The sequence below is a fragment of the Oxyura jamaicensis genome, chromosome 3 (genome assembly GCF_011077185.1).
Source record: "Oxyura jamaicensis isolate SHBP4307 breed ruddy duck chromosome 3, BPBGC_Ojam_1.0, whole genome shotgun sequence".
Classification (NCBI taxonomy): Eukaryota; Metazoa; Chordata; class Aves; order Anseriformes; family Anatidae; genus Oxyura; species Oxyura jamaicensis.
This window is the reverse complement of record NC_048895.1, coordinates 26173289-26193295: the sequence shown is the minus strand read 5'-3', so window position 1 is coordinate 26193295 and position 20007 is coordinate 26173289. Positions and strand designations below refer to the sequence as shown.

At 47.2% G+C, this 20007-nt stretch overlaps 1 protein-coding gene and 2 long non-coding RNA genes across 4 annotated transcripts in view; 1 reads left to right on the top strand and 2 right to left on the bottom strand.

Moving 5' to 3' along the window:
* Nucleotides 1-1108: 1108 nt before the first annotated feature.
* On the bottom strand, nucleotides 1109-1632 carry LOC118164246. The gene is made up of 2 exons (XR_004749392.1): nucleotides 1507-1632; nucleotides 1109-1332 (listed from the first exon to the last, which is right to left on the bottom strand). It is a non-coding gene; the product is annotated as an uncharacterized LOC118164246 (long non-coding RNA).
* A 204-nt stretch (nucleotides 1633-1836) lies between these two features.
* On the bottom strand, nucleotides 1837-2425 carry LOC118164247. The gene is made up of 2 exons (XR_004749393.1): nucleotides 2213-2425; nucleotides 1837-2095 (listed from the first exon to the last, which is right to left on the bottom strand). It is a non-coding gene; the product is annotated as an uncharacterized LOC118164247 (long non-coding RNA).
* MDGA1 (MAM domain containing glycosylphosphatidylinositol anchor 1) overlaps nucleotides 1957-20007 on the top strand; it is a 141033-nt gene continuing 122982 nt past the window's right edge. Inside the window, exon 1 of one of the 2 annotated variants that reach the window (XM_035321656.1) lies at nucleotides 1957-2121. In XM_035321656.1, the coding sequence (XP_035177547.1) occupies nucleotides 1995-2121 (127 nt within the window). In that variant the 5' untranslated portion in view covers nucleotides 1957-1994. Of the gene's footprint in view, nucleotides 2122-2828; nucleotides 3032-20007 lie in introns of those variants that run through there. The other variant, XM_035321657.1, reaches the window with a different exon arrangement.

Below are 20007 nucleotides of genomic sequence, written 5' to 3'. Positions count from 1 at the left end.
CTGTCCCTATCGCTGCCTTCCCTCTGCTGCCTTTCGGTGCCGCTTTTCTCTGAGCACCGTTTACAAGAGGAATAACTGCTTCGTAATTAGCGGCTATATCTATTAATTGCTTGTTTGTTAGAGCATGACTTAGCAGCCAGCCGCTCTCTGGGCCGTATCTCTCAATGACTGTTATTTTTATTATTTTTTTTTCCTTTAATTACATTTTTATCCCGGTAGCGACACGCTCGCGTTGCGAACCGCCGCCCGCCGGCGGATGCTTCCTTCGGGTACCGGGGGGGGGGACGACACCGCCGAGCCCCCACCCCAGCTAGCACAGGGCAGCCCCCGGAGCCCTCCTAGAGGGGACCACAAACTTCTCCTCGGCAAACCTTGCCCCCCCAAAAAAAATCCAAGCCAGAAGGAGCCGCCCCCCCCTCCCCCGGTCCCCGCCGCCCCTGAGCCCCGTTCCCCAGCTCCGGGCTTTTCTCAGCGCGCTTCCCGCCCGGGAGAAGCCGACCTTGCCGGGAGCATCCTGAGGATGGAGGGACCCGGGGCTGGCGGCTGATTTCTCCGCCCGGAGCGAGCCCTTTTCCTCCCCAGCCCTGCGGTGTCGCCTCTAATTGGGCCGGGGCTGGAGGAGGCTCGGGGAATTGGGCAGGAGGCAGGGCTCTGCCGGAGCACGGCTGCTTTAATTGGCTCGGATATTTATTTATTTTATTATTTTTTAAAAAAAAAAAAAAAAAGAAAAGGGGAGGGGAGGGGAGGAGGAGGGGAGGAGGAGAGGGAGAAAAAAAAAAAAAAAAAAAAAGAAAAAGAAAGCCAAAGGGGGAGGAAAACGCGGCGTGCTGGGCAGAGCTGGCAGGCAGGGCTGAGGCGAGCCCGGGGCTCGGTGCCCCCGGACGCCCCGTCGGGGGGGCAGGGGAGCGGGGACCCCTCCGGCAACTTCGTGCTGGGGATCATCGCCTTTCGGGGCGAGCACCCGGCCGGGAGTCAGCCAACTTCTCGCAGCTCCTCCATCCTCCTCGGCGGCTCCCTTCCAGCTGCAGCCCCCGCTGCTTCCCCGGGGGGGCTCCGGCAGCCGTCGGGGGGGGGAGCGGCGCGGATCCCCCCGCGGATGCAAAGCGCCTGCGAGGCGGGAGGAGCCGGAGAGCGGCGGGGAAGAAGCAGCCGGCAGAGCCCTGCACGCAACACCGGGGAAAGTTTTGAAGGGAGAAGGAGCTGGCAGACTGGGGAGGAGGAGAGGAGAGCCGGGCTGAGCTGCAGGGCGCCTGCTGGGGCTGCTCCTCGCTCGCTTCTCCCTTCAGGCTGGCTGGGGCGATGCGGTGCAGCTGGGGGAGCTCCTGGGAGACGCTTTAAAAAATAATAATAATAATAAAAATCCTGGATTTGATTAATTACAACAATCCCCTCCCCAGAAGATCTGGAGAAGAGGATACCTAGCCCTCCCTCCGCCTTTCAGCATCTGGCTCCTCGGCCCCCTCCCCCCCCCCCCAATTTTTTTTCCTCTCTTTTTTTTCCCTCCACCTCCTTCTCCTTTCCCCCCATTCGTTCGTGGGGCTGCGGCCAGAGCCTCGTCGGGAGGAGGGCGGGCGAGGACTCTCTCAAGTTGGCCCCAGCTGGCAGCACTTCGGGCAGCGCTCGGCGACTCCCCCTGCACAAAGGAAACCCCTTCCCTACCGGGGTGGGTGCAGCGCTGGGCTGGCCCGGACCCTGCTCCTGTCCCTGTGGGCTGCCCACTGCCCTGCTCCTTTTCCTGGGTATCCTCGAGCATCCTTCCGAAGAGAGAAGCGACTCTCGGCTTTCCTGCCATCCCTGCCTTCTTCTCTTTCCCCCCTTCTCTTTCCCCCTTTCATTTTTTATTTTTATTTATTTTTTCTTTTTTTCTTGTTGCTTTTTAATTTTTATCCCCAGGCGGCTCCGGCGGGGGGGTCCCTTCCTCCGCCGGTGTCCGGAGCGGGGCGCATGGGGCGGCGTTTCGGGAGGCTTTCGCCCGCTCCTCGCTCCCCCGCCGGATGCTGCCTGGGCTCTTTTGGCTGTTTTTCTTCGCCGGCGATGAAGGCGCTGCCTTGAAGATGGAGATGATCTGTTTTTTATTCCTGTCTCTGGTGCCAGCCTACAGCAGGGGACAGGGGGTTTACGGTAAGGGGCGGCATCGCGGTGGCTGCTCGGAGCGAGGGAGGGGGCGGCGAGGGCTCAGGGCGGCGGCGATGGGATCAAAGTTAAAAAGCACCTGCAGGAGAAAGTAAATGACGCTGCTAAAGCTCGCCGCAGCCCGAGCGGAGAGCATCATGCAGCGGTAGGCTTCCCGGAGCCTGTGGCTTCTCCCTAATTCCTCCCCGTAACCCCCGGCCGCCCCGGGGGGGGTGGACGCGACGCCGGCAGGAGGGGATGGATGTTCCCCTGTGTTCCCCTGCACGGTGTTGGTACGGCTCGGCTCGGCTGCCCTCCGTGCTGCCCTACCCCAAATCATCCCCCCTCTCCCCGATCCCCCCGCCGGGCTCCCCCGTCTCCCGGGGGGCTGCTCGTGCGCCCTGGTGAACTTTGCCCCGAGCTGCTCGGGGTTTATTTTTATTTTTATATTATTTTTCGGTCCGTGGTGGTGCTTATTTCCCCCCACACCTCGTTCATAGGCAGGGTGGCAAATGGCAAGCCCAGTGCAGCAGAGGAGGGCGGGGGGCAGCAGCTGGGGTCCCCCGTGCCCCCTCTGAGCACCAGCCCTGGGTGGGATGCATGTGAGCCAGCCCCCTCTCTTAATTCTGGCTTTCCAACGTCTGCATTTCCAACATACTGGGAAAAATAAATAAATAAAAGCAACCCCCAAGACTTGCCTCTCCTAACAAGCCGGCTTTATCTTGGCTTGTGACTCAGTTGTGCGTTGCTGTAAAGTCCTTCTGGAAGGCATGCCTCTGCCTCTAACAAGCCCGGCTCTCTGAGCTCTGAAGAGAGACCCCAGTGAGAGAAGCCAGCCCCCTCCTCCCCCTTTTAACAGCACGCAGCCAGTCTCTTGTGTGAGCCCTGGCAAAGATCAGTTCAGTCTCCCTGGCTATGGGTAAGTCTTTGTAGGTCACTTTTTAATGATGGATTTCTTTAATGGGAACAATTCCTCCTTTCTCTTTGAGGGCTGAGATGTTAATTTGAGTTTAGGTCCATGTTGTAAAATAACCATTTTTAAACGGAGGGGGGTTTTCTTCCTTTTCTCTTTCTTCCTCCCAGTACATTTATTTTCTCGCAGTCTGCATATCCAGTGGAAAACTGCAGGGAAATGAAGAGCAGAATGAGTTAGTGGTACAGAAACCTAGCCAAGGCAGGTTATTCAATCCTTTAAACCAGGCAATGTGTTTCTAGCTGAACTGTCTTAATTTTGTTTTAATGTGCTTGCTGCTGAGAAGCTGATACTTGCTGTAGGATGGCCTCTTTGCTCAGGAGCGTAGCAAGAGGGACAGAGCTTACACCTGGTTTACTTAAATGTGCCAAGGAGGCTGGCTGTTGTGGGCTTCTTCATTTACTTCCATGAACTTGCATTTGTTAGAGCTGCTGCTGAATTAGATCCTTGGGATCACTTACAGGTGGCTTTCTCTTTTCCTCTGAGAGAGACTGGAGAAGCAGCGTGCAAAAGAAAGCCCAGATAGACAGACGTGCCCTGAAAAGACGGCATCTCTTTGAGTCCAAATGGTACTACTCCCGTCTATTCTCTTACTTAACCAACCAGAGGAGAAACCCTTTCTCTCCCTCCCCTCCCCTACGTCTTCCAACTTTCTGTTGAGGCTGTCGAGAGTCTTAGCACGCAGCCGGCCCCGAGCGCAGCCCAGGGCAGCGTGTCGTGGAAGCAGCACACCGCAAACTTCTGCGGTGACTAATAGTTTTCATTTTGTCTCTCCCAATCCTGCCTTCGGTCTCCCGATCTGCACTGTTCTCGTGCTTTGTTTGGGTGGTAAATTGCTGTTATTGATGGCTCACGCAGGACTGGATTGATACCATTATATTTGCAAGGATAACTAAAGCAGGATTAAAAATCAGCCCTACCGCCCCTCTGCTTTGCCCAAAATAATAGCCTCTCACCATAGCTTCGAGCTGATTGTGCTTAGGTGGTCTGTGCTGTGAATGTTGGTCTTGTAAGACACTTATTGTGGCAGTTTCAGGAACTCAGGTGTCATGGTTCAGGTCCATTTTTCTGCTTTTGAGTATTCATGGTGATGGGAATAGGGAGAGGCGCGTATATTGGTCTATAAATATATTTTACTTTAGTAAATCTGCTAAGATTAAATCAGATTAAACTAGATAAAGTATCCATGTGATGTACCCTTTAAATAATACACCCACATGGGTGCACACAAAAGACCTCTGTCTAGGAGAGTGGAGTTGTTGGAGAGGTTTATTGAGATGAATGGTATAAATAAAATGTGTGTAAGGGGGTTGCTGGGAAAGAAGCTTTCGCAGTGGAGGTGCGATTTAATTAGGAGTCAAGGTGCTTTTAGCCTGCTACCTGAAGAGGCTTGTTATATAAATTGGCATTTGTTGTAATGAGTGAAGAGTGTCTGAAACCCTCTTCTCATTAGCTGATCACATCCTTTCAGCCTTGTTTGTTGAAATAAGACAAAGCTGGCCTGACACGGGAGGCAGCTCAGCAGGCTTAGCCTTTCGTGGCGCCCCATTTCCCAAATTCTGTGTGCACCTGTCAGTCCCAGTGTGTTACTGCTGCCAGTCAAGATGAGGAGAAAGCAGTAACCAATTTATAGGAAATGTCATAATTTGGAGGGAGAGAGAAGAGGTAAGGGGGAAAGGGGTCCTGACCTCCCGTGTTTCAAGTTATCGGTGCTTAAAGGCTATACATTAGACTGAAAGGGGAGGGTAGAGAGGGTTTCCAAAGGGGTGAGCATGCCTCTTGCTTCCTCATCAGCCTTACAGACTCCAGAACACACTTAGCTCTGATTCAGGGTGTGCCCAGGGCTGCTGCTTTGCTTACTCCATGTGTAGCATATAATTAACGTTTCTGGGGTGTCTGGCAGCTAGCCCAGTCCAGATGATCAGCAGCAGCCTCTTTGGGGGCAGGATAAAAGGGAGCGGGATGTTTTGTCCCCTGGCTCTCATAATTCACCTGCTGAAAAGGCGTCTGAGAAGCCTTTCAGGAATGGTCATGGCAGTGTGCAATGAGGGGCTGCAGCAAGGCAAGGGAAAGGGAATAAAAGGAAGGCTTGGGCTGGGCAGCAGGCAAAACTGCCTGGCACAAAGATTGTGGAGGGCTTGGATGGGCTGTGTTACTTCAGATACTTAAACTGGTGGGAGTGAAGCATATAAAGTGTAGTCCTGGCCTCTGAGGTTGGGGATAAATGACCCCATAAAGCCCTTTCTTTAAAGAGACACCATCGCACTGAATCACTTGTGAGGTGCCACTGCAGGCAGAGAAAAAATCTAGCGGGAGAATGTTTTCTTGTGCCTGCAACAGGGTGTCATGGTAAAACATATCCTAGGTTTTGGCCATAAACATTCCCACTCTTTCATTTCATGTCCACATGACAAGATTTGTTTCCTGCTCCTCTTACCTGTGAAGTAAAAGCCTCTCCTCCTGGAGCCTTCAGTGTAGCATCGCCCAAGCGAGGTGTCTCAGCTCACACGTGTGACTTTGCTGCCAGTTTTGGGGGGAGCAGGCACACTTTAGCGTTAACCTTGAGCCTGGTGGCATGAATCTGTCCCCCTCCCCTTCCTCTCACTAGCTGTTCTGCCGGCAGGAGCAAGGAGCTCCTTAGCTTTCTTGCTGTTATCCCAGTGCTCCCCATGCCCTCTGAAATGGGCGAGCAGATTGCTGGCTAAAGCAGCAACAGAGCTGGCTCCTGTCAGCCCCTTCTTGGCTGATCCTGCCTGGAAAAGGGGATGCACGAGCACAGCAGTACTCCAGACATCTCTGTATGAGTGTGTATGTGCATCTTGTATGTATAAAATATATGCAGACACACATCCTCCCCTGTGTGCTCAGCCTTTTCTCCTTGTTGTCCAGCCCTGAAATCTGTGGTGACTCACTGCAGCCTTTCCATCACAGGTGTTTTGTAACTGGAGGGTTAGCCCTAAAGACTGGCCTGCTCCAACATTTGTGTGGTTCTCTGGCAGCTCTTTAAGTCCAAGGCATTAAATTTGGCCAGCCCCGTGCTCCAGCATGCCTTGGCATCCTCCAGCTGTAGTGTGTCAGACTCACCCTCCTGACACCAGAGCCTTTGTTTTTAGGTCAGGTCAGTAGCTTCACACAGCAGATAAACCCTCAATTGACTTTAATACGCAGTACTAGAAAACTGACATTATCCTCTTGACAGGTTGTTTGCAACTTTGCTGGTAGAAGTCAAAATATTTCACTATAGGTGTCACCAGAAACCACCATCCTATGCTAATTTTTGTGGGAACATGAAGACAGATGTTGAATAATTTGACATGAGCAGCATAGCTTTTAAAATTATCACCATGTCAGGTTTGCACCGGATTTATCTTTTTTTTTTTCTTTTTAGCTTATATATTTCAGATGATTTTGAGATAGGGGAGCGAGATGCAGCAAGTGGCTCCTTGTAAGTGGAAAATGCAGCTGAGGATGGCCTTGGAGGTTTAATAGTCAGACAGCAATTCAGTGGTGGCAATGAGGGATGCTGTGCAGCTGGGGCTGCTGTCCTTATTTTTAAATAACAAGACAAAGAGACTTCCATGCTGGAGACTCAGAGATCTTGTGACACTTCCCATGAGCCAGAAGCCTTAGTGTTTCGCCCATGTTTTGAGTGGAGTTATTGCTGTTCTGCTTTCTTGAGTAGTGCAGTTTCAGGCTTCCACTCCCTCCCTCCATACGTACCATGCTCTCTTGGTTCATTAAGCATAGTCTATGCCTAAAAGTCTTGCCTGCACAGCTATGGCTTGTTTGGTGAGGGAAGAACCGAGGGGTAGGGCAAAAATTGCAGTGTGACCAATTTCCATGTGCTGGTGAAATCAATAGAGATGGATGCACTTCTAGCAGTGAAAGGCTGCCTGGTGGGGTGTGCTGTGCTCCTCTGGTGGAAATCTTCTGAACCCTACCTGCAAAAGGTTTCTTTAGGTGGCATTAGCAAAGTCAGCAGCCCATGTAGCTCTGCAGAGAGAGCTTAGTGGTGAAGTTCTCACTGTGGTAGATGGTGGGTTTTGTGCCGAGGGATTGCTGTGTTGTGCCCGCAGAGGGGGCTGTGTCCTGCTATGGAGAAGCTGAGTGTTTGGCTTATGATGAGCTCTTTCCAGGCAAAAACAGTGGAAAATGTGTTTTTGTTCTCAGAGATGCAGCAGGTACCTGCAACTGATAGTACACTGGGAGTGTCTTTAGGCTATCCTTAGCAGCTGAGGTCCTATTGAAAGTATTAAGAAAACTTTGTTTCTAGTCTCAAGCAGTCAAGGTGGGCACATCAAGTGCTCCCATCCTGGCCACCTTCTGCTGATCATCAGCTTCTGGCTTTAATTCAGACTGCAGAAACGTGCCAGCATCCCCCTGGTTTGTGGAGGAAGGACGAGGGCTGTGGGGTACCGGCACTGTGCAGCAGAAGGCAGATCAGGCAGGGCTCTGGGATCTGCCAGAGACAGCGATGTGCTGTGAAGAAGTGGGAGAAGGGAGTGTGTGTTTCATGTCCCTGTGCCCATGTTTAATGGTGAGATCTCTCCTCTGTCAGGATCCAAAGCACTCGCTTTGAAAAGGAAAGAAAGCTTTCATCTGCCCTTTACTTGGGAGAAGGGGTTGAAGGAACAACAGAGGTTTATTTTTATAGCCAAGCACTAGCTCAGTGGTTAAAAGAAGAAATTAAATGTGTGATACCCCATGGAGCTGGTGATCAAAAACCGCTGCATTAAAGATCTGGGAAAGAACTTGAGAACTGGAGCCAGGAAAGGGAAATCCCGGGCATCTCTGATCTTGGCGCAGCAGAAGCAGAGCCAAGAAGAGCTTTTACCAACAGGTCAGCTGGGCCATGACCTGCTTGGAGGCTGAGTTATCAGGCCAACACCGGGGCTTTTCTTGGAGCATAGGCTCCCCATTTGCTTTCCTGCCCCCTGCCCACAGAAAGGCAGCCTGTGGGCCCCAGCCCAGCTGTGCCACATCTGGACATGGGGATGGGCACAGCTGGGTGTCAGGGCTGTGCCCTGACAGGGGCACAGGGGGAGGGCCTCAGGGGGAGGCATTCCAGCACCTGGGGGTGCCACAGCTTCGATGAAAGAAAAGCCAGTGGAGACAGGGCACTGGGGAGTGACCCCACGGACATTTGTGGGGTCTACTTGCTGGCATGGACACTGCAGCCACCCGGGAGGGCTTGGGGAAAGGGCAGCCCGGTGCTCCCAGCAGCTCCATCCAGTGAGAGCAGTGCCTGGGATGAAGCCGCTCCTTCCCTTTTCTCAGCTCTGGCTGCTCGCTTGCTTCTTTACAAATCTTGTTTTAGGGTCTGAAGTTCTGTCTTGCAGTGTCCAAGCAGTTCATGATCCTTTTTTTTTTTTTTTTTTTCCTGTCCAGGAGTATCTTGTTGTCAATTTCCCATAAAAGATCATATAATAAATAAGTGCAGGCATCTTAAATCCTGAGTTAGCTTTTCAACCACGCTCTGCTTCATTTTTCTTCACATACCTCGGTGATCATGGGTTGTGTTTTTGTTCTTTTTTTTTTTTCTTTCATCCCCGCCCCGCGCCCCCGCCCCCCCCCCGGAAAAAAAAAAAAAAAAAGAAATAAGAAATAAGGATAAAGGAATCTGAACAGTTATGAGGGAAGAAGGATCCTCATGCATGGCCTTTTCCTGGCAGGAGGGAGAAAGATGACAGCAAGGTGGCAGCTTGCTAGCGGTGCCCCTGATGCACCCAGGTGAGCACCCAGGTGCTGCGGTGCTGCCACGAGGCAGCAGAGCTAAGGGTGCCCCAGCGGAGGCTTGTATGATGCTCATACATCAGGTTTGGCTCTTGGGAAAGTGAGAGTTAGGGCTTGGCTCAGTGCAATGTTATCTCCTGGGCATCGTGGCTGCCTACAGAGAGGTCTTTGTGCACCAGTGCCTTGGCTGCATGGTATCCCAGGTCAGCTCTGAGCATCAATACCATAAGTTTTAATGCCTAAACACTCTGGTCCAGGTGAAGGGAGATGCCCGAAGTAAACAGGGAACTGGTGAAATACTACTGAACATAAATGACTATTTCTTTAAATTTCCTATGTGTTTTTCTAGACTAGGCAATCTGGGTGCACCAGCAGTTGCTTGTATGACTGCGTTCCCAAAATCTCAGGAGCTTTATGGTCTCATAATGTGTAAACTCCTACGAGGAAGACGTTCCCTTTGTTCACTCCCATAGAGCACACTGTGTTCTCAGTATTGTGCTAGTAATGTGCAGCAGCACAAAGTTTTACATCTCAGTGGCTGCAAATGAGGCCGGAGAGCCGTGGTGGTGGAGTGGCGTGATGGTTCGGTGTCACCTCCTCTGTGCTGTGAGCAGGTCACGGCCTGCCCACGGATGTACCAAAAAATCTGGCTGTGGTGTGTTGGCTGATGGTGTCTCCGCTGTGAACTGTAGTGCAGGACGAATGGCGTGCAGGCACTTTTGCTGGGTTTTGTGTAAATGGAAATGATGGCAGGGTGAGGGTAGCAAATGACAAAGGTGCAGTAAGGACTGTAATTTCTGAAGAAAAATTAGCGTGTGTTGCATAAAGAACCAATATAACATTGTAAGCTAAAGTCAAGCTGTGAGAAAAGCTTTAGGATGTCTGCAGGTGGACATTTAAAAAAAGAGGAGATGCTTGCTGTTGCTGCTCCAGTTTCAGAAGGAAATGGTCCTTCACTAATTGGCACAAATTGTTTTAAGATAAATGTGGATGGGGAATCTTCTGCATCTTTTGCGTGCCTTCATGATGAAATAAAAAGGGAAAAGAAATATGGTTCAGACAGATGTTTGAGAAACGTGGCAAAATGGTTTTTGCTTACAGACACCCCTTCACTTACTGGTGTTTGTTCCCTGCCTTCCATGGTGGGGAAAGGCACATGTAGAATTACAGGGTGAAGAATGACTGTCTCTTGCTGGTTTAATAAATTGATTATTCCAACTCAGAACACCCCTTGAAATAGTGGGGATGTGAGAAATTGAGGCTCACAAAAATAGCCTGATCTCAGCAGGAGACAACTGGGGAAGCGCGACTGAACTCCCCTGCCAGGCAAGTGCACGCGTCGGGGTGTTAAATGCTCCAGACCAGCTGAGAGCTTCCTCTGTGGTTGTTAGACCCTGAAAATCATCTCAGAGCACACAAGTAGGATTTCTTGTGAGTTTAGGTGTTTCCCATCACTGTAGTATCTGTGAACTTCCACCTTTATGCACCCCGTTGCCTACAGTTATTCCACTCTGCCTGTGGGGAAATGAGATGGAGATTAAGTGATTTGCCCTTGGCAGAAAGGAGAATCGAACACCAGCAAAGTTTTAAACATCCTTTTCTATCCAGTAAAGTGCAGCTGGTATTAAGTATGATCCTTGTGGCTGACAGATGCAAGGTAAATACATCCTCAAGAAGGAATAAGCCATTAAGAACAGGTATCTCAGAATCAAGCTGCTGGTTTCTTTTCTTTTCCTTTTTTTTTTTTTTTAATTGAAAACAACAAAACCATGTTTGTTTTCCAGTACTACTTTAGCTCATCTTTGTTCACTTGTAAAGATTTATTTGGGGATATCTTTTAGAGCATACCAGAAGTTGATCCTTACTGTACAACACCGGGGAATAAAGAGGGAAATCTTTCAGACACGGGCACATACATGTCTGTCTTCTGCTTGAGTCTGCTGGTGGCTCGGAAAATTGCTCTGAGGGTAGTGCAAAGATTGCTCGTGGAATATGTTGTTTCATTTGGCAGCAGTTTAAATTATTTTGCACTTGATCAAAGCATCAAAGAATTAAATTGTACATACATAAAAAGCTGTTTTCATGGAATCGGTGAGGTTAAATAACTTTCTGGCACCAAAGGGAAGGACAAAAACACTGACTGTGCCATGAAGGAGCAGAGATTTAGGAGAGGGGAAAAAGGCAGTGGATGGTATCATAGGTGTGTTACTGGAGGCAGTGTCTGGACCAGAGGAGAAGTAATAAGGCTGGAGCTGTGGTTCCAAAGTGAGGCTGGATGCCAGAGCAGCATGCAGCTTTGAAGAAGGGAAGTCTGAATATTCAAATAAGTTTTATTATTTTAATTATATGCTAAGCCTGTATTCTTGTTTTTCTTACAAGTACAAAGATAGGAAGAAGAAATCTCCAGTGTTTGTTTCCCAAATGTTAACAAAGGCTAAAAGGAATTAGTGACAGTGACTTTTTTATTCTTCTGAAAAGAGATTTTCCTGTTATATTTAGAGCAATCAACATTTACAAGTGTTTTGTTTTGAGAGGGTGATAATCATGATCAGTGATCAAACAGTTGCTGAATAAGAAGACTTTATCTCTGGGAACAGGAATCAGAAGAGGGCAGTGGTGTTAGCTGCACATTGGGAAAATCCCTGTGTTAAGGTGGTGTGAAAGAGGGTGCCTTGCACTGCCTCCACAAAAGAGAAATGCTTAGGTATTGCATAGGAAGACAGGAGCTTCTCCATGCTATGAGACAGAGGGATTAGGGGAATGCCTTTGCGAGCACGTTGACTTGAGGTACGCGTACGCTGTGCCTGAGCAAAAGTGGGACTGTATCCTGTGGGCGCGCTCCTGAGCCAGCCGTAAATGAGCTGCTTCAGCTGCTGGTCACAGTGCAGCACTAACAGCATGGAGCTCGGTCTGGCTCACGATCCAGCTGTTGCTGCAAAACCTGCTCAGGGTGCTGTGTAGCATGCAGAGCCCCTTGCGTCTGAGGTCACCAAACACTGGGCTCAGCACCTCGACGAAAATGTTGAGGATGCCTGCACCAGGTTAATGCTTGTTTTTGGATTGCAGAGCAAAAGAATATGCTCGTGTCCCGCCTGAGCAACCGGGTAGAAATCCTGTAAACCCAGCTTTGTCGTGGGGTGTAGTTTGAAGCTCGAGGCTGTAGCAGCTTTGCTAGCGCACTCCAGTGATTGCTAACTCTGGCAAGACAAATGCCACAGTTGTTCCTTCTCTGTGGTATCTGTCAAGCAAGCAGAGCTTGGAATGTGAGAGTGCAAGCTGCCTTAGTGCAGCTTGCTGTTGTGAAAGCAAAGCTCTGGGCAACAGGTCTAAAATTAATCTTTAATTTTGATTTTTTTTTTTTTTTAACTTGAAAAGCTATTCTTGAATAGCTCCCTGCAAAGGCAAGCCCTGCATTTAACTGTGATTAAGTTTCTAAATTGTTTTTTTTCAAAATGGGATAGTCGAGCTCCTGAAGCACAGAGCTGCATCTGAAGACGTTCCCCATAGTAACTAAGCTCCAGCTTTGGTTAAAATAGCGCGATAATAGTTTGTTTTCTGGTTGGTCTAATGATACAGCAGATCAGGACTTTCATCCTTATTCCTGCAGAAAAATGAAATAGACAGTAGAGAATGACTGTTTACTATGATGTGCATGATTAATACCATAAATCTTTCATGCGGGGATGCTGGGTGAAATGAATGAGTATTATCACAATAAATTGAAAGGAGCAGTTTGCTACATGTTCGTGTTTGGTAATCAGGCTTGAAACATGATGCAAAAGGAGAAATTAGCCAAAGTTTACGGTGGCTATCAAAGCTAGAAAGCACTCCGTGGCGTTTGCTAAGCCTTGGCAAATATGACATGCTGATTTTTGCAGATCACAATGAGCATATGTACCTACTTGTGGCTGATGGTTATTCCAAGTGGCCAGCAGTAGTGTGTGCGCTATTTGACAAACAGTTCTGCTTCTCGGATTATTATGGAGACATTTCAAAGTATGTTTGCAGCATATGGCTTGCTTAAGAAGATCGTTTTAGATAAGAGACATTCGGTAAGACACAGTAAATCAGCTGCTTATCACCCAGCTTCCGGGGGGTCAGCAGGGCATTTTGTACAGACACTTAAAAGAGCAGCAGAGAGAAACGAGGAGCGAGGCCCTCAACGCGGCATTGCAAACTTTCTTTCCTTGCATAGGTCAGCAGTACCAAGCAACATGCAGAACAGCTCCAGCAGAGCTAATAATAAACAGGGTTTTAATTTAAGAATTGCATTCAATTATTTCAAAGCAAGTCTAGAAGCAGAGAGTGAGGAGGCTGGGGGAAGGAAACCTCAGTGTGAGCTGTTTGCTTGTTAGGCCTAAATAAAAGCTTTGCAGAAGAAGGAAGCAGGGGAAGGTGCTAAAAAGTGCCAGGATCTGTGATGTGCTTGTTGAGGTAGACAGGGAAATGAGAAGGAAATGTGTCTAGCTATTGCTAGATTTAAAAAGAGAGAAAAGAAATTGATGCTGTTGACGGTGTGTAAATTCTAGGAGTGAGAATATTTCTCTCTTTCATTGCCCTCATGATAATACCCGTGACATTGTTGCTGTTCAGAATGAAGGATTGGAAGAGCAAGTGAGAAGTGCCGTCTCCGATAGGCAGGAGCCTTGCTGAAGCAGGCTCACAGATCTCCCGGAGGGCGAGAGCTGTTACTTTAGGGTCAGGGAAAAGGGGGCTGCTGTTAGCACCACCACCACCCACAAGAAACAGGAGGATATAATGTGGCTTGTGCATGTATGTCCTTATACTCCTTCAAATAGATATATATATATATTTAAGGCCCTGGATTCTTCATGGCAGAGAAGTGTTTTTGTCTATAGGAAACAGTTGTAGGTAACACTGAGGCTGGAGCCCAAATCCCGGGATGCTACAGAATGGGCATGAGTGTGTAATTTAGAGGCTCATCTTTTGAATCTCTTCTGATTTCACCCTTCCTTCCCCTCCCCCCCCCCCCCCCCCCCCCGCCATTTTTTCATTTTTTTTTCTGATCTAGTTAAAGTCATTGTAATTAGTCTTTGAGCCATATTTTTTTGATTACATTATGTGTGTATATATATATGCTCTTATTTCTTACATGGGTTTTGTAACACCTGCTTACCTTACTGGTAAGGTGAACCTATCTGTTAGCCCAGAAGGAACGATGCAGCTATGGGGGTACGAGCAGGCAGCCATTCTGCCTTCAGCATTGCCATCAGCAAAAAAAAAACTGCTGGCCAAACTCACTTCAGCATCTTAGCATTTGGCTGGGAAGAATGATTGTGCTTCTTCAGCTTCTCTGTGAAAGCAGAAGTTAGAAGGAAAAATAAAATCTTAGAGGAACTACTGGGTATCGCTTTCCTGGCTACATTTTTTTTTTTTTTTTTTTGGCTCTGCTGTGCTACTCATGTAGATGGTGTTTTAATTCTAAGTGCGGGGAGTTGAATCTAGATGAGTTGTTCCTCTGATAAAAATGCTGGCCTGAAATGCTGCACATAATGGCTTGGATCCTGTCTCTGTCAATCTTTCTTTATGATTTTTTTTAAGACTTCAGTGGAAGCCAAGCATGTTAAAATAAATAAAATAAGCCTTAAAACAAACCACAAAAGATGCCATGTCTGTTAGTTTCTCCTGGCCTTCTGCTTATGTGAATAGAAGGTGGTGCCATTTGTCTGCCTCGGATGTTTTGAAAATAAAACTGGTGGTTTCAGTGAGGTGTCTCCAGCTGGATGAGAACAGAAGGCACAGACAGGCAACCTCAGTTTCTGTGTAGTAGTTGAGTTTTTCAGGGATGTGATATCCACCACTCTCCCCTTCCCCCCATAGCATTAAATTTTTGACTCAAGACTTTTGTAGTCTTGTGGCAGTTTTCACTTCAATGCATTGGTGAGCATCCTTCCATTGATGGCTGGTTGCTGTGATCACTGTGCTGCTGCCACTCTCAAGCAGCTCCTGAGCTGCCTTCAGCAAGATGCTGCTGGAGAACCCATGTGTGATCTAAGTGCAGAAAATCCCCGTGTGTGAACCTGCTTCATAAAGCAGGAGGATGCTTGCTTTGTACAGAGTACAGTGCCTCAGGACTCAGGCTAGCCACATAAAATGCTTCTACGGAGCCAAGCTATATAGCCAGGGTGTTCTGGATCTATTGTCTGAGACGATGGCTTTTTTAGGAGGATTCCTCATTTCTCTGGGCATGGAAAGTGTTTGGATACTTTGGTTTAAAAACCCATGGCTATGGACGACTTAGATTATGTTTCTGTTTATTCCAGAATGGGCTAATTCCTATTATACTATAAGTGTAGTTCAACTCTCAGCAAGTCATGCCTCTGTTTTCATTAATTAATCTTGGAATGATGGGAAAAACTTTCTTACCCCAAACATATTTTTGTCCAGTATGTGATATTATTTGTGTGCCCTTTCCTAGAGACTGCAGACCTGTCACCCAAAGTGAATTGGGGGTAGCTGACAAGTAGTTTTCCACCCTTTGCTTTTCAGCAGGATTGTTGTGTTAGCTACAGAAAGGAAAAATTCCTCTTTTCCTTAATTGCATTATACTTGGCTGAGACCATTTTTCCTTGCCTTTGTCACCTACATTCATTCCCTAGCCCTTCTGGGGGCCTTAAAAAGTACAGCTAGAAGGAAGGGACATAAATAGAGCTAGTGTTCAGGATCTCAGTCAGGTTTGGAGATATGTGCCTCGTGGTGGGGAGTCTTTGTTCCTTTGTCCCGCTGTCTTCCCTCTGCCTCCTCTCTTTCATTGGCTCCTGGTGTTTCACCTTCAGAATCCTAGCTGTATTCACTTTGCTTAAAATAATATTTGTTTAAATAGTAAAAGCTGTATTAAGGGAATGTGTTATCAGCTTAGTTTAGATACACATGTTGGCTCTGTGAGAGACAGCTTTGTAAAGAAAGTCTAACTGTATGCTTTTGCACACAAAATGAGTATGCAATTAAGTTCCTGCAAGAGGTCTGCAACTGAAGAAAGCCCTTTTCTCCTGCTTGCTGGCATGCAAATGCCCAAATGCTGCTGCTGCTTTGCTAGGAGTTGCTGTTGCAAGGGAAAACCGAGTGGCATTGAAATCATGCCAGTGATACCTTTATACTGAGCTATAACCCTGAAGGCAAACAGCAGCTGGAAGCTTGGTTTGATCTTTCTGGATGAATAAGATTAAGTAGCAGGCATGGTGCTGGTGAGAGGTACTTTCCTGGACCCTTTTCACAAAGCTTTTGAGCAGATTTGGAGAAGTGCAGAATAACTTTGGCTCCTACTGAAGGAATGGTGACCCAAGAGCTTGACACTTCTTAGCCTGTGTCCCTCTCCCTTACCGGGGTGTTGGTCTACCTCAAAGTGTTTGTGTGTGTGTGACTTGACCAGCTGTGCTTTTAAAGTTTCCATTTGAGAGGGCTGACATTTGCAACTTGATTCTTGTGATTTTTAATCTGAATGGTTGACTGTTACCGAGTTATAATGGTGGCAAGTGGCACTCGAGGGGAAGCTTCCCAAGCCCCTGGTGGATGTTCCTTCAGGTATTGCCATGCATGGCAGTCTTCTGTCCTTCATGGAGAGATTGTCTGTGCTGGCTTGGACCCTCTAGCACTGTCTCTCTTTGGGAAGGGATGGCAGTGGTACAGCATTTTGAGGAAGGCGTGAGGGCCTGGTCAGTGTTGGAGGTTCTTACCCTGCCTCTGATTCTTTCTTTGGTCTTTATTTTCTGAACACGTTGTGTGCTGTGGAAGCTGTGTGGTTGCATTCGGGACTGTAAAGCTGATATGAATCTAGGCTGTTTCTGTCAAATGTAGGCAGGTTATATTTGTTACTGTAGGAGAAATATCTGAGAAGGACCCAGGCATAATGTGTTTTGATTCTACTGCAGACTACTCCAGAGAAGATGAACTTTTCTGCTGTGTCCATCCCTTCCCTTTCATTTCTGTTAATATTTCTGTTATTATTTGTATGTGTTTAATATTAAAAGTATCATCCTACTGTGTTGAGAACCTAGCCTGGTGGTCAACAGGCATCAGGGAATTTGAACTCAAGGGGCAGCTTCTGGGTGTCCCAGGGACTGAGACCTGATGTAAGCTGGGGCAGGGCAGACAGGCTTCAGGGCTGCTTCTACAGCAGCGCTAACAATCTCTGCTCTTGCACTTGCTCTCCTGATCTGAATGGTCATCACTGTTTCCGTTTTAAATGCAAGAGTGAACTTTCAGTGAACTTTCATTTTTCCTGTCAAGTAGCTTTTGGGATTTCAAGCATTCCCCCAGTCTGCTTTCCTTTCTGCTTAGAGTCATCTTGGTACCCTCAGCATTTTCTGTGGCCAAATGTGTGTAGCTTCACACATGTGAATTCTGCCCATGATATCCTTAACTTCCTCAAGGCAGGGGTTGAGGAGCAGACCTTCTTTCCTTCTTCCTTTTCCATTTGTGTCCTTTACTAAGGTATTCTTACCCTGAACTTTCACTTTGAATCTGCCTTTCAGCTCTTCCACAGGTTTCATTGGTTCCTGCCTTCTCTGGTTCAGTGAAGGCACTCTCTGGTTCAGTGTGTGGTGCTCAGGCAAGCACCTTAGGGTGGGTGGCTGTGCTGGCTTCACAGGCTGGATTTGCTATTAACTTGCCAGAGTAAATGAAAAAAAAAAAAAAAAAAAAAGTGTTTTAAGTAGAATGGAAGCTTGTACTGGGAAACGAAGGGCTAGTGCAGGATGTTCTACTCTGCAGGTGGGATATGAATGCTTGCCCTGTTATGTCCTCAAAAGTCTTACATATGCTGAGCAGTCTTATGCAGCAAATGTATCTGGAAGTTTGGGACCAGTTTTGATAAAGCCATGGTTACAAACCACCTCTGGTTAGAGATGAGGCCAAATAGATGGTTCAAGTATGTTCTTGTCAGCTCTTGTGAAATCACGGACATTATTATCTCTTTTTTTTAATTACATCTTTCTTGAGCAGACACTTTCCCAGATAATTTGTCCATCTTTCCACCACCCTCTAGGAAGAAAAGCTGGTTTGGATATGCTACTGCTCATGTATTTCTGGGTTAATGTGTCTCTGGGAGTGCTACCCTTCCTGATGTGAGTGCCAGTTGGGCCAGACTGCTACTCAGCCCAGTGCTGGCATTGAAAGGAAGCCACAACTCAACTTCTCCATGCTCTGTGACGGAATAACCTCTAGACAGAATAACCTGGCACTAAACTCCCCAGGATGGAGAAATGAAGCAGTCCCCTCATGATACTTGCGTGCTTATAGCATGCATTGCTGTTGGATCAGTGTTTTGTGGCTTCCTCAAGTAATTTTTTAGTATGTGTTAAAAAAATAAAAAATAAAAAAACAGAACTTCTACAGTGTCTGGGGATAGTTAGGTTGAATAGAGGCAAGTACAACCTGTTTTGTACCAAAGGTGAGGGATTCACGCAACTCTTTTCCACTTAAATTGTAGAGTGACTTTTCTTTCTTTCCCTCCTGTCCCCCGGGAGCATGTCCCCTTTCATAGCTGGTCTGTTCATTTTCTCCAGTACTTGGTGGCTCTCCCCCAGGAGCAGGCATGCCCACGGCCTGCAGCAGTGGGGTGCCTTAGGTGAGCAGCATGGTTGTAGGCTTTGGAACAAGTGCATCGTTCATCCATTTGGGGAAAACTGCTTTTGTGTCTCTGATAATCTGTTAGGTTCCCCTGGAATCCCTGCCTGGGGAAAGCTGTGACATTTTGCATTATTTTAGGAGCTCTGTGACCACCTTCCCAGAAGCTCTTTCTGGGTTTTATGGTCTTCAAAGGGAAATGGTACAGTAACTCCATAATGGTGAAGAACAACACTATATAAAGAGGGCAGAAGGAAATCTACTTTATATTTTTTTTCCCTTAAAAAGAAAAAAAAAAATAATCTACAGATCTGTTGTTGTTTGTTTTGGGACTGAGTTTTCATCTAATCTCTGGCATCTTTCCATTCCTTGTACTTTTTTTTTCCCCTCTTCCCCTGGGTGATGCTAAGGCCTGGGGATTTAAGCCAACACCAAAGTAATTGTAATTGAGGATTTAGTCTGAATCTTGGTGAAAAGACTGACAGAAATTCCTACAGTCTGGACTGCAGCCCAGTTTAGAGGTCTTAAACCATAAAACCTTTTGCTCATCTCTATCAACTCCTGTATTAAGGGAACAAAGCTTTTAAAAAAATAAAAAAATAATAAAAATATATTATCAATAAATGCAATGTTCATGACATCAGTGATTTTGGTATTTTATCTTGCTTTACCTTTACCATTTTTACATTGAAATCTGTTAGCTTAAGATGTGTGTCTATTTTCATGTGCTTGTTATGAAGGTGGTATGACCTCTCTTCCCCACTGGAGGAGACAAGGGCACAGAGCAAACCCCCTCTCCTTTGTGGTGTCAGTCTAATAGATTCTTGCCTTGGTTACTTCAGAGAATAACTGAGGTTGGAAGGGACCTCTGGAAGCCATCTGGACCAGCTGTCTGCTCCAAGCAATGCTAGGCTGGGGCTAGAGCCAATTTTGAAGTTAAAGCTGATTGCTCAGGACCTTGTTCAACTGAATTTTGAGCATCTCCAAGGGTGGAGGGGAGGTTCACGAAGCCCTTTGAGCCCTTCTACTGTCATTTGACCAACCTCAGTGTGAAATATTTTTTTATTATTTTTTAATTGGCTAATGGGAATTTCCTGTGTTGCAGCCTGTGGTTTTTGGCATTCTTCCTTTCACCATGCACTTCTGGGGAGAGGCTGGCTCTTCATCCCCTCATTAAGTAATATCAACATCTCCTTTGTCTTGTGTGTGAACAAAAACATTTTTCTCAGCTTTCTTCATACACCATGTGCTCCCCCCGCCTGACCTTCCTGATGGTCCTGCACCAGACTCGATCCATGATGTAAGTGGTGTTCTCTGGAAGAAACCAGGAAAGATATTTTCTTAAGTGAGGACGTTCTTCCTTTGTGGTGCTTATAGGAAGGATTCGTTTGTGACCTATCCTACTCTTTAAAGTTCATTGATTAATACTGCTGTAATTAGCACACTCTTGATGTAGCCTGCCAGGAAGACAAGCAGAGAAACTGAAGATACATGGGTAGACGTTTCTATATTTTTCCATTATGTGCAATGTGATCTCTAGTAATAACCATATTTAGTATTCTTCTGCAAGAGTAAAAATATGATTAAACATGCATTGGGTTAGA